The sequence below is a fragment of the Astyanax mexicanus genome, chromosome 12, assembly GCF_023375975.1.
Source record: "Astyanax mexicanus isolate ESR-SI-001 chromosome 12, AstMex3_surface, whole genome shotgun sequence".
NCBI classification, from domain to species: domain Eukaryota; kingdom Metazoa; phylum Chordata; class Actinopteri; order Characiformes; family Acestrorhamphidae; genus Astyanax; species Astyanax mexicanus.
The window spans coordinates 17,754,444-17,776,133 of record NC_064419.1 but is presented as its reverse complement, the minus strand read 5'-3'; the positions used below and the strand labels follow the sequence as shown (position 1 = coordinate 17,776,133).

At 38.2% G+C, this 21,690-nt stretch overlaps 1 protein-coding gene and 1 non-coding gene across 2 annotated transcripts in view; one reads left to right on the top strand and one right to left on the bottom strand.

Moving 5' to 3' along the window:
- mtor (mechanistic target of rapamycin kinase) overlaps positions 1 to 21,690 on the bottom strand; it is a 178,630-nt gene that overhangs the window by 155,795 nt on the left and 1,145 nt on the right. The window contains exons 2-18 of the mRNA XM_007247957.4: positions 20,908 to 21,059; positions 20,605 to 20,713; positions 18,976 to 19,208; positions 18,520 to 18,720; positions 16,893 to 17,027; positions 16,417 to 16,692; positions 15,754 to 15,862; positions 14,284 to 14,467; positions 13,974 to 14,102; positions 12,948 to 13,192; positions 11,666 to 11,881; positions 11,368 to 11,573; positions 10,434 to 10,556; positions 9,588 to 9,671; positions 9,048 to 9,140; positions 6,636 to 6,770; positions 4,486 to 4,615 (exon numbers count right to left, since the gene is read on the bottom strand). Of these exons, the coding sequence (XP_007248019.2) occupies positions 4,486 to 4,615; positions 6,636 to 6,770; positions 9,048 to 9,140; positions 9,588 to 9,671; positions 10,434 to 10,556; positions 11,368 to 11,573; positions 11,666 to 11,881; positions 12,948 to 13,192; positions 13,974 to 14,102; positions 14,284 to 14,467; positions 15,754 to 15,862; positions 16,417 to 16,692; positions 16,893 to 17,027; positions 18,520 to 18,720; positions 18,976 to 19,208; positions 20,605 to 20,713; positions 20,908 to 21,027 (2,728 nt within the window). The 5' untranslated portion in view covers positions 21,028 to 21,059. The remainder of the gene's footprint in view (positions 1 to 4,485; positions 4,616 to 6,635; positions 6,771 to 9,047; positions 9,141 to 9,587; positions 9,672 to 10,433; positions 10,557 to 11,367; positions 11,574 to 11,665; positions 11,882 to 12,947; positions 13,193 to 13,973; positions 14,103 to 14,283; positions 14,468 to 15,753; positions 15,863 to 16,416; positions 16,693 to 16,892; positions 17,028 to 18,519; positions 18,721 to 18,975; positions 19,209 to 20,604; positions 20,714 to 20,907; positions 21,060 to 21,690) is intronic.
- Positions 18,000 to 18,072, top strand: trnar-ucg (transfer RNA arginine (anticodon UCG)). The gene has a single exon. It is a non-coding gene; the product is annotated as a tRNA-Arg (tRNA).

The window sequence follows — 21,690 nt, the reverse complement described above, 5'->3', positions numbered from 1 at the left end:
TAAACGAGGCGGTGTGTGTGTCTTGAGTGGATTGGGGCTGTTTTCGTAAGCATGTATGACTTCATCGCATCATCTGTTTCCCATACAAAACACACAAGGACCCACCGAGGAGAGCTGGAGCGTTTGATGTTGGCGTAATGGGTGTTGTGTCTCGTGGAGAGAAGAGCCAGTAAGAATGGATCTGCGAACCTCATGCTCCTCACTTTTTACTGCAGTTGAAATAGAAGACAGCAGGGTGCTGAGGACAGGGAGAGGAGAATGGGGAAGGGGGGAGCAGAGGTGTGGAGGTGTGGGGGGGCTGGCGGCATGACAGTATGCTGCACAAAATACTGGCTGTCTTTCTTTGTGAAGATTTTAAATCATATGTGACTTGAGCAGAGCTGCTGAGGTATACTTATAATTAAAACTGCAATGCTGAGGTAAATCTGTGACTACACTTAAACTGTTAAGGTAAACCTATTTCTAAAGCAGCACAGTTTAGGTAATTTTTTGACTAAAATAGGACAGTTGGGGAAATATGTAACTAAAATCGCACTGCTTAGGTAACTAAATGTTTGACTGGAGCAGCACTGCTGAGGTAAAAGCTTTGTGTGCTTAAGCATTTTGAAAAGCCAGTGCATGTACATGAAAATGAATATGAGACACAAATTTTTATCTGACAACAGAATTACTGCTGTAATAAACTGAGGAGAAGAACTGGCCAACAGAGGAAGTATCCTATCCACCGCTGGTTATGAGATTATTTGTTATTTGTCTCCAGCTTTTAAAATTCATGCCTGGCTAAGCAGTCACAAATATGTTTTGTCGATTTGGGTGTTCAGTGGTGACCCAAGCATTCACTGACTACATCCATCTTGCTGACCACTTATGCTAGGTGTAAAAACGGACATAAAGCCCAGTGAAACATTTACTTCTGTACCAATTGAAAAAGTTAAGACAGACTCATTGCATGCTTGTTTAGCTCAACACAATCAATCATAGTGTTCAGTGCCACATCCATACCTAATTCCAACAAAACAGCCATTGTGGACCAATGTGTTTTTTTTTCAGGAATACACTACTGCACAATACTAATAATGCACTCCATATCTCTCCATATATCCAGTGCTGCAGTAAAATTAATGATACTGGACAGGGAATAAGAACAATGTAAATTTTTCTTTTGCTAAAACCAGCAAAAAACTCTCACCCTGATGTGATAATTAGGGATGAGTGATATGGCACGATATTTCAGGGTTTAATATCGTTTACGATATTCAAAAATGTTGGCGATATTATCGCGTACGATATGATATGGCACACCCCTACTTAGTGTGCATGTGTAAAAGGGGATTATTTAATTTGTCAATTCTTATTTTTACATACACTCCTGTTCCAATGCACGTTTTACCACACCTAACACCTGAAAATTCTATCTGTCCTGGGCAATCTACTGCATTTAAACAAGAGAAACAGTTTGGACATTTTGTCCACACTGGTGGCGCACAACAGCTTTTCACAGACAGAAGAGGGAAAGTTTATTTACTTCCTTACAGAAGGTCTTGCAATTTGGTGTCTCAAAGCAGATATCAGTCTGAGGTTTCTGTTACATAACCGTCACAGCTATTCACCCCAGGGCAGACAGGACGGTGGTTAAAACTCCGCATAACCACTTATCAGCTGCATGTAATGAATGTAATCAATCAGAAATCATCATCTCTCAGCAGTAAACCAGGTTTTATTCATACACATTCATTTTCCCAAGGACTCATCACTGAAATGAAAAGGCAGCACAGCTAGCGTGTACTCTCTCTCTCTCTCTCTCTCTCTCTCTCTCTCTCTCTCTCTCCAATAGAAAGAAATGCCTGATAGCCTTGAAGCGGAGCTCCAGGCAGACTCAGACAGAGCTGCCCCAGACACTGCCCTTCTACTGTAACTCCATCCCTCCACTGGGAGATCTCCCCAACTTCCTGCCATAGGGCTTTTCATGCAGCCCCACTGCTAAACCCATTAATCCTCTCTACTCCCAAACCAGGCAGGAAGAAGAACTTGGAGACCCAGGCTGCTTGGGTCAATCTACTCGGGTGTCCGCGGTCACCCCGCATTGGGATGCTACAAGTCATGATGCTCAGCTGACAAGCTGCAAGTCTAATTTCATTTATGCCACCGAAGTAGAACATTTCTTTAATTTACAATAATACACACAAGCACAATGCCTTTACAAAGAGGACTAGATGACATGGCTTTTTAGGTATTTACCAATCATGTATCAGGTAAAAAATCCCAAGGGATCTAATTTTCTGAGAAATCCAGCCTGGAATAGCACAGATTTGCTAGTAGAGCATCAAAATCTATGATCTGAAGTAAGTCATATGATCACAACTGTTGCAATCTTTTTTTTTTTTTTTACAATAATAAAACATACAGAACTTTTCACCAGATTTCTCCAGACATCAACGAGCCAATATCATATTATTAATACTGCACTCTGTGCATCTAATACTGGAGTAAAATAAATAATATTTGTTGGACATAATGTGCTTCATAATAGTATCATGGTAAATAGGAATAGTGAAAATTTCCCTTGTGGTCAACAATTAACTGTCAAGCCTCACACGTCCAGAAGGCCTGGTGTCATGGTGTGAGGGGCAATTCTGTATAATGGCAGACTTACACTGTGTGGATCCCCTATGGTAACATCACATAAAAAAAAAAATTATGAGAAATATTTAAGAGAATGAGATAATTAGGGTAGGAGATAATTGAGGCATGGGAACAAGATAATTAAATCATAGCCATTAAAGCAAGGCCAAAGGTCCTTTTGTTTCACAGCTAAAAAAGCAAGCAGCTCTCAAAGGATGTGCACAATATGACTGTGTAAAGAAGGTAAATTGGTCTGCATACTGTCTGTGTCTGAGCCCGTCAGCCTTTAGTATGAGAATTAAGTGTCTTAAAAAATTTGCTATGCCTCACTGCAAGAGACTCCAAATATCACCATAATTCACTCATTGAATTATTATTATTATTTTTTTTTTTACATGATGTCACCTTAGAACGTTTTCACACCATCACTTTTTGGTCCAGTTAAAACAAAGGAGGAGGTGGTCTCAGTGTAGCACCAAATGAACTTTGGAGCGGATCGCTTGTGCTGAGAACGTGATCCGGTCTCAATCCGACCCAGCTATTAAATATAGTCTTTGTTTACTTTGTATACATCTGTGCTTCAAGTCCAAACATTGTGTTTGAAAGCATAGCGTTTTAGCGTTCAGTGTTAAAGCACAGATATATGTGATAGAACACAGAATCTTCACGCAATATTTCCTTTTTTTTGTAAATTTATATTTACTCCTACGCCAGACAGCTCTGACCAATCAGAGGACACAGCCTGCTCGCGTGGTTTATTGGTGCACCATTTGGTGCGTTTAGATTTATGCCTGTGTGAAACCAGACCAAACAAAGGGAGAAAACGCTCCAAATAAACAAACTCATCAACTGATTCGGACCAGAGAAACAAACTACAGGTGTGGAAATGGCCTTAGGGGCACTGGTCCTATTACAGGCACTTTAAATGTCCAATGTTACTTTAATGAGGTCCTGCAACCAGTAGCCCTATCTTTTCTGAACTGATGCACACTCTAGTGAACTATTTCAATAAGACAATGCTCGCCCAGATACTGCAGTGTGCAGCTAATCTAAAGGCCACGTGACGTTCGGGGGTTTGTAGTGACTGGCTCTGCAGAAGGTTGGTGACCTCTGCGTAGTATGATTCTCAGCTTATTTTTTGAGTTGTTTTCATTCCCCGTCGTTTCAACTTTGTTATAATAGCACTAAGAGTTGACTGTGGACTAAACTTGTTGCACAGGTGGCATCCTATCACAGTACCATGCTGGATGGCTAAGTAGATACTTTTGGCAATATAGTATATATACAGTTGTAAGCAAAACTTTTGGGCACCCCTGGGTTTGTTCATTTTCCATTTAAAATTGTTCTTCTCTGAAACCACTGCCAGTTCTGGATAAAGGACAACAGAGAGTCATCATAAATGCTTAGAAGAAGCTGTTGAGACATGTTTTCCTGTTTGTAGTGTCCTGCAGCTGCAAGCCATATAGCTACCCTGCACTCAGGCCTAAAGGCATATATTTATGAATGGACTAAAGATTATATATTATATGACTGGGAGGTGGAGAGTCTGGGCTATTCAGCGGGTGCTACTCTATTATAATTGCAGTGTAAAGGGCCACAATGTGGAAAACTCTCTTACATAAGCTTTATTATTGTAGCACTGAATGAATAAGTGGGGGGTGAATGATTTCGGAAAGACGACAGGTGAAAACAAGCTTAGTGAATTACAGTGTTTCTGAAGGGTGAGGCTGGTGAAAGATGTGGCGAGCTGTGTGTACGGAACTATTAATCAGGACAGTCCATAGAAAACCCTTCATAGGCTTAATCACTGCCCGGGAAATCATTTCTGTAACATGCACATCTAACTAATGCTGAGAGTCTTACCCGAGTCCTGGCTGGACTTGGACTCTGACAGGCTCACAGCAGAAGCATCACGGGATTGGTCAATCATGCCAATGTTAACCTTGTGCTTATAAGGGTCCAGGGCACCAAGAAGGCCCAGCACACGGATAGCCTGGCGGGAAAAAAACGAACAAACAGTATTTTAAACCAGAACATAACAATGCTATTCTGTGTTACAAAACCTTTTTAATGGGCAGTTTCACAATAAATATTAATTCTAGTTTTTGACTACACAGCATTTTGGATGTAGATCCATTGAAAAGGAAACATAGTTTAGGACGAGGCTTAATAAATTAGTATATTATTTTTATTATCTGTTTCGTACCCCAATCCACATTTGTTTATAAACATGAAAATACTAATTAAAAAGATAAAACTAGCATCAAGACACTGTCAATCCAGTTGATAAAAGAAAATAAATAAAATGCTTCTAAAAAAAAATTGAGCTCAAAAAAATTGAGTTCAAAAACATATTGTGAACTAAAATTTAAATAATTGAGAGGCAGACCTGACTCCATAAGATAATGTTTTCCACAACCTGTGGCCTGCATGAGATATACTGACCAATCATACATTGATTTGTGTGGGTCCAGGCCTTTCAGTGCCTTGAAAACAAATGGTGAAATTTTTAATTCTATTTAATCCTATACCTGACAGGACGGTCAATGCTAAGCTGTAATAACTGGTATTATAAAGCTATCTCTTTTATCTGTGCAGTAAAAAGTCTGTCCGTGGCATCTCACAAGCTGCAGATGATATTTACAATAGACAAACCAACACCCATAGGTAATTATAATAACCAAAAGGTACATAAAAGATAACATACGTAGGCATGTAATAAAATTAACGTCAGGTCCTTAAATGTGAGAATACTGTAGAATTTAATTTAGAGTTTTTGTTCAGTCAAATTTTAGGGATGAGTAAAGAAATAACCCTACAATTTCTTTATTCTTTGCTAGCTATGATTTATCTTAAATACAAGTAATACAGTGAAAAAGGGTATTTGCTGACTGGTTATCCCTAGGTATTAGAGGTACGTTGGGGCTCTAGAGTGCGACCAATTTAATTGCTCAATGGTGTTACTAAAAAAAAAAAAAAAAATTGAGGACTCGACTATTCATTTCCTAGATGGCACATACACTAAACATTACGGCATATGAATAATGTAGAGGAACTGATTTCAAAATAAAAGCCAAAAGTCCATTACAGGAGATGATACAAAAAAAAAACAATTATTAAAAAACAATGATTTTGGTCTGAGCTATTTTCCTTTAAAAAAAAATGAACTGGAGCCCTCACTGAATCCACAAATCAATTATATATAATAAGGAGAGGACATTATTATGTATCACTCAGTTTATATAAAAAAGACATTATTTGTATAAATTCTAAATACAGGCTCTTTAATGCATCACATTTCTATTATTTTCACTATATATTTGGACTGTTATTAAAAGAAAACCACCTGGCATCACATGCTAAATGATAGGTGTTAACTGTATCAGTTAATAACAGGACGTCATGATGTGTCATTTTAAAAGAAAGACCCTTTAAATTATAACAATTCTGTTCTTTTGACTCTAAATGAGGCAGCTATTAAAATAAATACTCCTGTTACCAAAGAAAATGATGAATTGATAGCTCACTCCCTGTATGTGACTGTAATGGAGGATTGTCCATAAGACATTGAGCAATAAGATTTCATCAGTTTGAATCCACTAAAACCCTCCTTATTTCATTTATCTTGCGATGTTTTAAGTTTAAATTTCAATCTTCAGTTCATCTTCACTTTTTCAAATAAATAACTGTTAGTTTACTGGTTAATCATTTACAAGTCAATTACAAGTCAATTGATAAAAAATGAACCTGAAAAAACTGCAGTCTTAAATGTGATGCTAAAATCTGGTACTTTTTTCCTTAAGGGCAACCAGCACAAAAGTAAGTGTTCCTTACTTGCTGATGCAAACAGTCCAAAAAGTTAGTCTACAGCCCTGTATTTACAAATCGATGCTAATGAGTCTATGCTTTATTCAGTTTAGATTAATTTAATTATATAGCTCATATTCAGACCTATGATCAGAACACTCTCACACTTAAGTATATGCTTATAAGAGGTTAAAAGACAAAGGCACCTCTCGTCTGATGCCCTGGTTCTGCTCAGTCTTCAGGAAGTTCAGCAGCACCTCCAGAAGAGAGGGGTACTTTCTGTAGGGCTCCACCACATAGCCAGTACTAGCCACCTGCTGGCCCAGGGTCCACAGCGCCACCTGGTGGAGGAGAAAATGACACACAAAAATGAAATGGATTATAATGGATGTGTCCTTTGACAGCAGGTTGTTAAAGTGAAGTGAAGCAGTTTACATATGTGCTAGTTTTGTATGCGTTACCTGCTGAGATAAAGAAAAATAAGAACCTTCACAAACAGTTTAAAGGTGGCAGTTTCACAAGCAGTTTAATGGAGGAAATTAAAAACTGTAAATGGGAGCGCGAGTGGTCCAGCGGTCTAAAGCGCTGCCATTATGAGCGGGAGGTCGCAGGTTCGCAGGCTCTAATGAGTGAGTTGGGTAATTAGCCGTGTAAATTGGAGGAGAAAATGGGAAATATTAGAAATAAAATTATAAAAAAAAGGTCACCTATAAAAGTAGTCATAATCACCAAAAAGGCCTAACTCAAGAAAATGCAATGAAGTTAAACAATACCCGTCTGAGAAAATCTCACAACGAGAAAGTAGGGCAGCAGCTGAAAAGCGAGCTCTTCGGTTACTTTGGCATTGGAGTCTGTGACCAAAACCCACCTAAATCAATTCTGACCTTACGCCATCCCTGATGAATCTAACAGGATAAGACAACACAAGACCAACTGTGAAAACTTTGGGGAATGTGTCTGTTAAGGTGAGGAATGTTGACCATACTTTCTAACAATGGGGCTAAACGCTTAGGTATCGGAGCACATGGCCTAAAGCTGGCCGGGAGCAACAGTGAAATACGGCTCAGCCGTGGCAGGCCAACCTTCTCAACAGGAACTCTGCCACTGCGAGGTGAGAAAGGGAGTATGCCATTCATAACAAGAGCACGCCATGCCATGACAAACAGCATGTAGCACAGCTTCATTTACTCTACTGGAGAGGTTTCAGAAATGAGAAATCACTAGGCCTGTGTCAGAAAGCAGTTTAAAGGAGGAAATTAAAAACTGTAAATGTTAATAACTAATAAATGTTTATTGGATTTTTTTTTTAAAGGGTAATGTGACAATTTTAGGTTATGCTCTTTGCTGACCTATTTGGAACCTACAATTGGGAAAACATACAAAGACAAAGCGAGTTATTGTCATCATCTTATTAGGGCAGTTTTAAAAGCACTGTTTTTTTCTTGGAATAATGAGAACAACTGAATAATGAGAGATCAATAAAAAAGGTTCCATACAATGACCCTATAACGGTCATTTTAAGTGCCTTACATGAGGCGCATGTGCACTAGAATGTTAATGCTTGTACATGTGGAGGGAGAGATCAGATGAATAAACGATCTCCATTACCCTGCACCAGCTGTCTACTGTGTGTTTCCCTATGGAGGACAGGGCAAGTAGCTATCCACCATTAGTACATCTGCCCCCAAGGAGAATTCGCCCACCGGCCCAGCTAATACAACCTGTGAATCTGTGAAGTGAATAATTTACATTTATCCTCAAGATTGAAAAAAAGGACTCTTCAGATATTCAGACTGGCTTTTGTGCTTGCACAGATCTCCACTTTGAGGGTTGTTGTCAACTAGCACTTCAAAAGTGTAAAAAAGTAAACTTAAAGTTGTTCTCCTTAATGTGATTTTTAAATCAGCTGAACAACAAATATTGAATTGCACAATAAACTATAGCAAACTAATTGCCTCAAATTACATTAAGTTTCTTGCTAAAAGCCTAACTAAAACATTTGTGTTGGCAAAATGTACAAATTGTAGTTGAACCCTAGTTGATGTTAAGCCAACCAATTTGCACATGCTCAGTTCGAACCTTTAGTTGAATAGGGTCTACGGAGCAAATTTGCATGGGTTTTTACCTAATGTTGGTCGTGCTATCTGCATATTTGTCATTTCCTCCAAGCTCTTACTTACCATCAGTTTGTAGTCATTCCCCACATTTTTTTTTAGAGATTTAAATACCGTATGTGTACACATTTCTAAAAACACAAATGTAATTTTAAGTTGGTGAGATTTAATATTTTAAGTTTCAATACATATGAAAAATGTATTATCTGTTCTAAAGATTTCTAGTTGGCCTGTGGTTTCCTTTAAAACTTCAAAAATCTAGTGCAGTAATTGGCCTTGAAATTATGAGTTTTCTCAACATCGCAGTGTAATCAGAAAGCTGACACCTGGCTTCAATTTAGACCTCAACCAATGACCGGTCTTCTAATTCATAATGCTTCTATAAAGAGGATGTGCATAACAGTATCAATGTATTAAAAAATAGGGTTGTTAAAACAGACAAACAAAATCACATACTCACTATTTATATACCAACTAACAACTTTCTGTGTCAAGTGATCGTACCTGTCTTTTTGCCAGTGATGATGAATCCTGAAGCATGTCCATGATAATGGGGAAAAGCTCATCCATCCACTTTCTCATTTCCAGTCCACTCACCTAAAAGAAAACAAAAAAAAAAAAAAAACACACATTCAGCTGATCATTTGTTCTGGAGTGCACAATGACAATGAAACTAAAATCATAAAGGCATCAAGTTAAAAATAATAATCTGAATTTAATACTAAATAAGATATTTATTGAACTCATTGGGTTTGTATACTGTACAGCATTTAGCTTTTCCTTTACCTCATCTTGCTTACTCTCTTCAAACTTCCATCTCCCCATGTCTCCCTGTCCGGACTCTACATGTCGGCTGAATACCTCAGTATACTCTCTCACTACGCAGGCATCGCCTGCACCTCCTCTCCTCTGTGCTGCTAACCTGACTTTAACTCTTAACTTCTTCCTACCCTGACACTTCCTGTTCACCTGAGAGGAACAGCAGGCACGGTCATTTCTCAGAGCTCATAAGGTCAGAGGTGAAAATGGTACATTTGTTATTACCTGGGCCAACTCCCCAATGGTGGCTAGGACACTGATGACTACACCAGGGTTGGGATCTGGATCTTTCAGCTTCAGAATGAGTGCCTGGAGAAAGAGCAAAGAGACAGACTTAGGCTTAAGAAAGGCTTAAGGTTAGACAATAAAAACATCAGGCCATTTAACAGTAGAGAAGCAGAAAACTGCACAAACAGTTCAATCTGACAGTTATGATACAATTCATGCTACAACAGTACGCTACATAGTTTAAGCACAACACAAAACGTACTGCAGTATCTAGACTGTAATAAACAAGAAATCACTAGGTCTGTTACTAGGCCTGTATCACATTTCTTTACATTTATCAGCTAATATTGAAGACCATGTTATGTCACTGATTTAATGACAATATAAGAGCAAAATAAAGCAATTACAAGCCTTTAAACTGTAATGCACCTGTATGCATGCATATTTAGACACTGGAATTAGCATATTTAAAAAAACATATAACAAATAAATAAATGTATAAATAAATAAAACCTTTACAAAAGTGTTATCAGCGCAAATAAGTTAATGGGCCCCACTTGCTAAGTAAGTCAACAAAAATAATTAAGGCTACGTACATAAATTGTACAACCTATTGATAACACAGTTATCGTGAAAGACGACCACCTCACTGATATTTAATAGCAAGTTTTATATTGTGACATATAGACCGTTTATTTTATTAGTTCAGCTAAAAACCAAGCCAGTAGGAGTTAGGCTTACCCAGTTTTATAACTTAAATACAGAACTGCTACATTTAATTATAAAAAATATCTTAATGGGGAAAAACAAGAGGTTCCAAAGGGTTCACATGCATGTTTGTACCTTAAGAATGGGCTCCATGTAAGGTCTGATGAGCCTGGGGGCATTAGACACAAGGTGTCCAAGCATGCGGGCACTCTGCTCCTTGTTCCGGCCCACGCCACTGTGCTCCAATTCAGTCAGGATCTGCAGGACAATGAGAATGACAAGCTCAATAACTTGATGTTTAATAAATAAAATGACAATTTAAAGGCTGCATTGTTAATTTTGTCAAGTTTAATTAGGTTAAAGTAACTGAATGATCTGAAACATGTAAACATGGAAAGAAATGCAAATATATAAAAATAAATCAGAAGGGGTGAATGTGTTATGTAACTATTTTTTTACTGATTAATCAAACATTTATTTGACAACTGAATTATGTATTTGTGTGTGTTTAATCATAAATGTGATTTTTTTTTTAGTTGTTAGATAATTTGAATATTTCTCTTAATATTCCAATATTTCCTTTAATCATTTTCTCTAAGAAACACATAATATGCAATTCAGGACATTATTAATCAGCTGCAAAAAAATGCTAACAGGTTTGTATCTCTAAAAGCACCCCTTTACTTGACGCTTAAATACTAGTCTAATAACTTGTTATTAGGAATTGTTCATCACTGGGGTAATATGCAGTTAAGACAATCACTAGCTAATATATTTTTTGCATCCATGTATTGCAAGGCTTTACAGTCAATGCATGGAATGTTAACAAAATATTGACATGAACAATTATACTGATTAGGTCAACAAACTGCCCTAATCCTTTTTTATATTGCATATGAAAAAAGATTTGATTTTGAGGGTTCTGCACTGCTAAAAGGAAACAGCACAAGATAGGAGGTTTTTACACTTTGTTTCAGCACAAAATGAGTAAAACAATTTCGCCACCTGCTGTTTACTCACAAAACTACACCCCATTCATAACATACTCATCTAATTCCTCCAACCTTACCTGTATAAGCATCTTACGCAGGAAGGGCATAACGAAGGCCGGGTTCATGCTGCTGAGACGACCGATGGTGCAGATGGCCAGCTCTCGGATTTCAAACACCTCATCATTTAATGCCACAAAGAGCGCCTGCAGATTCTCAGCTTGGGCCAGATGGGCATCAAAGCGCTCGTCCAGAGAGGCCAGCACACAGTAACGGATATCAGGATCTTGAAGTAAACAAAAAAATTTGCATGTTTATAAGATAAAATAATAAAACTGGCTAATTATAATACTGACACTAGTGGTATATTTTCCCCACCTGGATCAGTGATTCCCACTACCAGCAGTTTGCTAAGGACATCTGCCACCACCTGCACGGCAGTCTGACTGACCACATGGCCGTGGCCGCTGATCAGGTGGATGGAGGGGGTGAGCAGGCGTGAGCAGGTGCGTGCTGCTTCCATGCGGATCTCTTTGTGCTCGCTGTTCAGGAAGTGATCGGCGCAGTGCCGCACAAACTGTGTCAGGGAATGGCCTAAGAAAAGCATCAGACAAGAATTATTATTTTAAGCAAACATGTTTTACAATATCATAACGCAGCTACACACTGTGTGTGTCTGTATATATAGCTTCAGGAAAAAAAAATCAGAGACCACTTACATTTCTGAATCAGTTTTGATTTTGCTTTTTTATAGATATATGCTTGAGTAAAATGAACATTATAGTTTTAATCTATAAACTACACACAACATTTCTGCAAAATACTAAATAAAAATATTGTCATTTAGAACATTTATTTGCAGAAAAAATGGCTGAAATAACAATAAAGATGCAGAGCTTTCAGACCTCAAATAATGCAAAGGATATATTTGGTGGAATAACCCTTGTTTTTAATCACAGTTTTCATGCATCTTGGCATGTTCTCCTTAAAGAAACTCATCATTTTTAGGTGGCCTCTTATTTTTTCCCCAGAGCTATATATACACATAGCACAGGGTACAGGATTTAGAGAATCAACACTAGGGGTGGGCGATACTCTTGGTGATATGACAAAACACTGAATTAAAATATTATTTCAAGAAAACACTACTGCAACAAAATGAAAATTAAATGTTATTATTGCATACGATATTACTGAGATGTTAAAAAAATACAAGAATTGTATCCAATTTGTAACAGAAGTCAATGATCCAGAATGTCATGATACTAATAACGTGCTCCATATATCTCTATATATCCGTAACTGAAGTAAAATAAATGATACTGGACAGATATAATCTGTCTCTAGTAGATATATAATAGGAAATGAGAACAGCAAAAAGTAGTACCCTGATGTGATAATTAGGAGTAGGTGATATGGCACGATATTTCAGGGTATAATATCATTCACAATATTTTTAAAAACTATGTTGGTGATATTGTGTACGATACGATATGGCACACACCTCCTTAACACTCTTTAAAGGTATTTCTCTTAGGGATTAAAGAAATCCAAAATCCAAAAAGCTTAGTAAAACACAGTGGTCTGATGATACTTGCTGCAACAATATATTCAACAAAACCCCTACTCTGGAAACCTGCTAATTAAAAACCTGTAGTACCTTCAAACTCAAAGCTGCCCAGGGTGCGCAGGGCCAGCGTGATGCTGCCAACATCACTGGCCTCTGGGATGTTGGTGAGGCTGGGCGAGGCTAGCTGGTGGGCCAGGCCTTTAGGCATGCCTGGGTGTCGAAGTGGTTTATGCATCAGAACCAGTGAAAGCATCTTCAGCAGCCCGTCCTGGATGTCCTTCTTCAGTTGAGGAATTTGGCGGCTCAAGTCATACAGCACAGCTGTCAATGCAGGACTGCAGAAGAGACAAAAATCAGGATTAGTAGTATTTTGAGAAGCAGCATATTAATGGGGATATACGGTACATATATTGCATATCATCACAACTTTACAGCAGTTAAGTTGTTACTGCAATTAACTTTATTTCAAATGCTTTTGGAGCATTTTTATTGCTCACAATGTAAAGAACAACTCTGAGATTCAACAACAACTGTCTAACAACTGTTAGATTGGCACAAATAGAGATTTATTTTCAGCAACAGTGGCAATACCTATACAAAAAAGTAAAACACTGATGCCTGAGGCTAGACTTGCTTAATATTTGAAGATATTAACTTATTATTAAAAAATATATGTGCACAGTATTAAAATGAAGTGAAGAAAATGAACTGAAACTGAAAATGAAATGAAATATTTACCAATATTTAACACGTTATTTCTTTCTGTATTTTTTTTTTTTTTTAAAACAGATTCAGCTCCCCTACAGCTGGGATGTACAATATGCCCTTTGAGCAATCCTTAACTGTAGAGATATACAGAATCAATGGACTGATGTGTAAATATAACAGGACTTTACACAAATATGATGGGAAACACTGATGACAATCATACAGGCTAGCATACTACACTCTATTACAGGTCAGTGGGGTATCACAATGATACTTGAAACTTATGTTTTAATGGAAAAATATATGCTACAGAAAAGTATACTACACGATACTGCTTTAAAAGTAAGTGCAGAAACAATTAAAGGACAGTGTGGCAAGAAAACGAATGCATGAAATTTAGTTAATTACCTAAGCCCAACAGCTAGCATTGGCTCCAGCAGCTCCTTAATATCCTGCTGAATGCTTGGTCCCATGGCTCTAGACAGCATGCTGATACAGGTGAACACTGTGGCATCTACCTGCATGGTCTTCTGTCTCCTGAGTAAAAAAAATACATATATACTGTTAGTACTCGTAAACTGTAAAATGGTGACAAAACAATAGCGGGAAAAAGTTCTGCCTCCAACTAACTTATATTTTTAGTATTAGGTCTACTTTAAATAAGCTTTAATAAGAAGTAACATGCATTACCATGACTGAAAATTATTTAATTATTTACTTGTGTGCAAAATCCTTAGGTGGCAGTGCTGCTTTTATGATCTCCAGGATCTTGGTGAGGTAAGGTTGTATTTCAGTCCTCACAGCCACCACCAACAGCCCCAGGGCTTGGAATGCAGCTGTGCGCTCTTTCTCCTTCTTCAGACAGCCCAGCAGATGTCCCATAGTGTCTGACAAATACTGATCTGAAGAGAAACAAAGAGTTTTTATCTTTAAACCACAGAAGAAGACCTAAACCACCATTAAAATTTCAGTTTCATTAAAATAGAACCCTTTTTTCATCCCATTTAATTTAGAGCAGTTTTTGCATTTAATCCAACATAAATAATACAATGATAAACCTAGAGATCAACAGTTGATGACCCTGAATCTAAAAATAATGTTTTGGTCTTTCTGCTATGCCAATTACAATGAAATGCAAAAAAAGAAGTAGATTAACTTCTAATCATGAATAGGGCTGCAGCTGTCGATTAATTTAGTAATCGAGTACTCTACTGAAAAATCGATTTGATTAATCGAGTAATCGGATAAAACATATTTGTTTGCTAAAAGAGTAATTAAAAATACACAAGAGAAAACAAGACGTCACTTAATAATGAATGACCAATTATTTCCTTTTTTAGATAAGTTATTTTTTTTAATTCACAACATACATTTCCAAACAGCAAACATATATAAATAGAAATAAATAAAGGAATAATAATAATTTGATAATTAGTACTTTAATAAATTAAGTTAAATTATTTTCAACAAGGATTTCTTGTAAGTTTTAAAACTATAGGGAATTAATCAATAAAAAGGCATAAACATTTGCATTATGTTGTGCATCTTAGCTTCTGAACAGCAGAGATGTTACCAGTTTGTCTTACCAAACCGGTGACATGTATTTATTTATAAACTCCTCAGTCCAGAATTGTCTGTTTTAAAAGAAAATAACGACACATTCGACAGTATTTCTAATAGCCCGCACTCCACAGCGCTGTCGTTATGTTATTAAGGTACATTAATGTTAATCTCATTCATTTGAAAATGAGTTATATTAACCTTTTCTCGGCTCCACCACTAACGTGTCCTCGGCTGAGAAGGTAGCATTAAAACGTGCTGTTGTGGAAGGCAAGAGCGAATACACGCTTCCCTGCCTAAAATGCTCCGTTATTATTGTCCCTTTTCATCGTAAATTGTCAATCTTTCCCCGCTTTAAAATACCTTCTTCTCAACTAAAACCTCTGCTGCCTGCTCCTTCTTCCTGTGCGTGGGTGATGTAACACTGAGCACGTTGTCACAATAAAAGCGTGAATTACCATGCACTGAGTTTTTTTAATTAATTAAACTTTAAATTACTCGAGACACATAAAATTACTTGCTATTTTTTTTTTTTATCAATTTACTCTAATTACTCGAGTAATTGTTTCACCCCTAATCATGAATACAATAAAATGTAACATTAAAGCACATTAAACAGGGTGGTTACCGGTGAAGGTGTGTGGTTGGAAGGCAGCGAGACGAGGGAGTAAGTTGAGAATGGTCATCTGGATGAGAGGATTTTTAGTAGTCCTGTATTTCAGAACCCAGCGACACACCTGAAAACACAGCAACATGTTCGTCATTTATTTGGACTTTTTAGAAGACTTATATATAATTAGCTGGGCAATTTGATTAAACCTTATTAATATATTAATAGATTATACCACAGTTTGTATACACACCATTTGTTTTTTTGTGTGCACTGATATCATCAGTAATTCTAAAAAATTAAGCATTAAAAAATATACAGCTCATTATTAGTCTTGATTAGCTGGATTAAGCCCACTGAATAAGCTGCTGGACATTTGTGATGGATGAACAGTTAAACAGGATTATTACTGAAAATGAATGTGTAGATCTCTGTAAAAGCACTGTTTACGGTCTGCATGTGCAAGTGGTAAAGATATGAGCGTAATGTACCAGGTTTTAGCCTAAAAAGATAAGCCTGTTGTATGTCACTGGAATTTTGTTTTCATGAGGTATATGCATATTTTTTGCCAAAAAAAAATGTATCAGTGTCAGAAATCACATACACAAATGTATTTGCAGTGTCCTGGCTGGCCAATGAGATTTGGAGTAAGCTTTCTCTTTTAGACAGCTGTATACTTACCTGATCAAATCGTTCCTCCATCAGTTCTCGACAGTAGCGGCTTTCTACCAGTGTGCTTTTGGATGGTGCTGGCACAGCGCCGAAGCTGAGGAACCCCTGCGGGCTGCTGTAGCCCAGAAGTCCCAGTAGAGCGTTGGATTGGGGCGGCTGCACTGACTGGAAGCTGGTGAAAGGAGTGATGTGCCGTGGTTTTGTGCCGAAGCCCATCAGCTCCTTACAGTACTTGTCATGAACCAGCTGTTGCTGAGTAATCTCGTCCATTTCTTCTCGCATCCGCTGAAAAGGAGAGAGAGTGTGAGGCAAGACAGGAGAGTACATGAGACACAGGAGGACAAGACCCCCTCCCACTCAACTAAGTGGCAATTTTATATTGTCAAACCTACTGTGAATCTAAAGTGACTATGACTTTTATTGTGATTAAATGAAAAAGTTTGTTATGTACTTGTACTTGTCGTTCAGATTAAGAATCTGCTTACCTCCCCCTCCATGCTGCTGATGCGGACCAGCTCATTCAGAATCAGCAAGGCTCCGTGGACCCTGTCGTCCTTGTTCATACCTTTCTCTTTGGCCAGGGACTCGTCAAAACCTTTCTCTGCCTCTTCAAAGGTTTGCTGTGAAAATAATTTCAAATTGAGTTGAAGCAACTAATCAATTTCACACATTTAATCCACACACAAAGCTCAGCTACAAAATGTCACATTTCTCACAAACTTTGCAAAAGGATACGCACTAGCCTTACCCACTTTGTGCTTTGCAATTATCCTCCTTGGTTATATATTTTAAGCAGCACAAACAATTTTTAAAGTTTCCAACCTTCTAAACAGATTTGACACCACCAAATGTGCCACACTTTCAGAGGAAGAAGTGACGTGTTCAGATAACCCTTTAGTCTGAACCTTGCAAATATACAGTACCAGACAAAAGTTTGAACACTTTGTCATTCAATGTTTTATTTTTTTTGTTCTGTACATTGTAAATTAATACTAAAGTCACCCAGACTATCCATGAACAAAGGAATCATGTAGTAATTTAAAAGTGTTAAACAAACCACCTAAGAATACCCTGTGAAGCATTTAAGTGCTCTAATCTGAGGTTCTGTTAACTCGCAGTTTTTAAGGCTGGTTACTCTGATGAACTTATTCTGTGCAACAGATGTAACTCTTGGTCTTCCTTTTCTGGTGCGGTCCTGATGGGAGCCAGTTTCATCTTAACTTTTGATGGTCTTCGCAATGTGCAAATCTGTCATCTAAGCTGTCATCTGAGGTGCTTCTTTTTTTTTCTTTTTTTTTTTTCTTTTTTCTCCCAATTACCGCACCCATTCAGCTGCTACACAGCTGTCCTCATCACTAGTGATGCCACAACACAAGGAAGGTGAAGACTAGCACATGCCTCCTCCGACACATGTGAAGTCAGCCACCGCCTCTTTTTGAACTGCTGCTGATGCAGCATTGCTGAGTAGTATCACAGTGCACTCGGAGGAAAGTGCAGCGACTCGGTGCTGATACATCAGCTTACAGACACCCCGACATCACCCTACGGGTGTTGAGGGGAAAGAGCGCCATCTACCCACCCAGACAGGGCAAGGCCCAGTGGCCTAATGGATAAGGCATCAGCCTTCGGAGCTGAGGATTGTGGGTTCGAGCCCCATCTGGGTCATGATATGCATGCAGGCAAGGCCAATTGTGCAGGGCCAAGCTGCATGACCAGGATTCAAACCAGCTCATAGTGGCAGCTGTTTAGACCACTGGAGCACAAGGCACCCCTTAAGAGGTGCTACTTTGAAGAATCTAAATTATAAAATATATTCTGGCTTGTTTAACCCTTTTTGTTTACTAAAAATGCCATGTTTATCGTCATAGAATGGATGACAATAGTCTTTTTAAATAATGAAAAAACTTGAGAAAACTTTGAGACATGTCCAAACTTTTGTTTGGTACTGTATTTGGCAAGACATTCTTTAATATCCAGCTTTGTCCATGGCATGGCAACCAACAGTATGGCACAAGCAAAACAGATAGACAATAGTTCTAAAAATGCTGGGTTGTTATGTTCATGGCAATTTCATTAGTATAAATACAGTCTCAGGTGACCTATAGAGCTTACCTTGTACCACTGAGGCTTCTGCATCTCCTTGGTCTCTCTCTGAGTCGTGAGGATCAGGCAGGCCCGGAGGGCAGAAACTGCCCCCTCGCGAATGGCCTGCTTAGAGTCCCACACTGCATAGAAGATGTTGTCGAAAAATGGCTGCACCTGCTGGAAGAAGAAGGTGGGTGCGCTGACGGCCAGTTCCCGCAATACCAGCACCTGCACAATGGACATTGTAATAGAATCCAGTCAAAACACATTATAGTCTACAATCGCAGTAATACTGATGTAAGGAATGTTTTATGCATACAGAGTGTCGATTCTACCAACCTGATAATACATAATACATGCCTCTCAACACGTTGAAATGTAAAAACAGGAGAGTCAACAGCCCTCCTGCTAAATATGATCTGATAATAACAGAGTAAGTGCTGTAAACTAACAAAATATGAAGAAAAGCATTTAATTGGTTACCGCTGCATGACGACGACCCTCATTCCTGTCTGCTCCCAGCCACTCCAGAGCCCTCTTTACTTCAAACTCCACATACTCAGCAGTGAACGTGTCCCCCGCCATAGACAGATGCCCCATGGCTTTAGAGGCCATTTCCATGACCACAGAGTCACTGGAGGGCAGCAGGTTGCGCAGGTAGTTGGCGAAACGGCTGATCCTGGTGGCATTGCCCCCCTCAACTCCGATCAAGCTCACTAAAAGAGAGCAAAAAAAGTAATCACTGTAACTGGATTCCCTGAATTAATTCCTGTTCCAACTGATACCTTATCAGAATGATGTTTTAGGTATTTTGTAGGAGGTCTGTTTGGATAAATATAGCAAAACATGTAAAATCCAAAATGATTACAGAAGGAATTATCATTTACAGTGGACAGAGCAGCAGGTGGTTATAATCGCCACCAGCAGAATTGACTAGAAATAAGTGACACTGGCAGAAATCACATCCACATTCAATGAAAGATACCCCAAAAGCATATCCTACAGGTCAATGGAGCATTCTTTAGCTCATGGGACATTACACTAGTTCCAGCCCCATGACGATTGTCATGGCAGTGTACATTTTTGACCCTGTATTAGAGATGGGAAGTTCAATATTTCTCTGATTCAGCCGATCCGTTTTGGGAGCTAAGTTGAACACTGCAGCGCTACTGTGTGGATCACTGTTGGGACAGTTTGGCCACAGGAAGCTGCAGTACCTTGTCCAGCCACTAGGTGCAACTCCCTCAAGGAACCCTGCATTCCAGCAGGCTGCAGCAAGACTCTCGTCAGCAGCCAGACCAGCTACAGACTCAGCTCAACTTAGTCGAGTGTGGGTTTCTACAGTTTATATGTGTAGGACTAACGTGCCTCGTGGTGGAACAGAATAAAGATGTTAACTCCACTAACCGGATAATACCGCTCTCCACAGTAATATTACAGCCAAATCAGTGAGTAGCAGAGCTAACTAGCTAACCACACACACCACCAAACGCTGCAGAAGTACAGCAGCTGCAGGAGTCAAAAAGCTAAAACAATCATATTCAGATTTTTAGTTATATTTTTTTACAGTAAATGTAGGTTATTTTAAGAAGTAAGATAACGCCAGAAAACAGGCATGTTAGGATACCCATTCCTGCAGAATTGGTGTCTAAGTAAACAAAAACAAATATAAAACTAAAACTATTTTATGCACATATAAATCCATTTATTTACAGTCAGGTTGTATTTCCAATGTTTGCTTAGAGGTGGCCATAATCAGGGGAATCTGTACCAAGTTTGCCTGGCTTCTCAGCGGTATTAATGTGGCATTTGGCCCAGCTAAAGATTGATATTGAGCTGAAAGACAATCGATAAATGAAATCGTCCCCAAACAGATTTATCGGTCTTTCTCTACCCTGTATTTGTAATTCTGAAAGCTTCTGTTGTCACCAAATGTGAAATGTACAATACATATATGTTGTACACTCAATCTGCATGAGAAAATAACAGTTAAAGTAAATAACTGACTGACCAACATAGCAATAATATTCCTGTATGAGATGAGTGTCCATAAACTGTGCATAACACTGTACTAAGTGCAATGGATTGTCAAAAGAATGAAGTCATACTCACCAATAGCAAGAATACCGCCCTTTTTCTCATTTACATCAGAGCTGGAGACCAGCTCAAATATGTGGTGATTCAGCTCATCATAGAAAGTGGTGGCTTCATCTTGGCTTAACTTTAATGTAAAGAACACAGAGGTGACGAGGGTTAGTATACGATAGCTTAGACCAATTTCAACAGAATTCTACAAAACAAATATGCTAGTGTAGCCAAAACATTACACATCGCCTCATATTTTACCCCCATTTTGCTTTCATTATTCGCAACAACAGACTTTTAAGCAACAGTTGCATTTATACTGTTCCATACTTCTCTCAGCTCTGTAGTGACATAATGCTGGAGGTCTTTAGCAGCTTTGGCCCTTGTGTCCTCATTCCGACTCTTGAGGCCACTCACGAACTGCTGCAGCACTGTAGCTGTGCCCGACATGCTGGCAGCAGAAGTACCGCTACCTGCGGTCTCTGCAAAAACGGGAAGACAAGAAGAAACATTTTGTTTGTTATGCATGTATGAACAACTTGGGTTAGGTGTTCTTTCCATCAGCCATTTATCGTTCACCAAAATTATAGTTCGGCCTATAATAACTTTAAATGAAAATCTCAAAGAAAAATTGCTGACCAAAGATACTCGTCTTATTTGCAGATCCAAGATCCCATGTATGTGGTAGAGAATTAATGCAGTGAAATCTACACGTTACACATATTCAAATATTCAGAAAAACCAATGCATATCACCTTTAAAGCAATGAAACGATCAACATACCTTTAAATATATTGGTCTGGAATTTAATTTAATAACGTAATTTTATAAATCAGTGACTCTGAGGGGACACTTGAAGAACTTATTAAATTAAGGGGGCAGATTTTGTTTTGCTAATAGAGTAAACGTTTACTAAATTGACAGAGCAAATTATTAAGCTTAGGGTACATTTTATTAAATTAAGGGAACAGATTGTTAAATCAAGGTCATTCTTTATTACATTGAGGGAATAGTTTATCTAATTGAGGGAAAATATAGTTAAATCGAGGGAATTCTTATTTTCTTTACATTAAGGGAATAAATGATCAAATTTAGGAAATTCTTTACATTAAA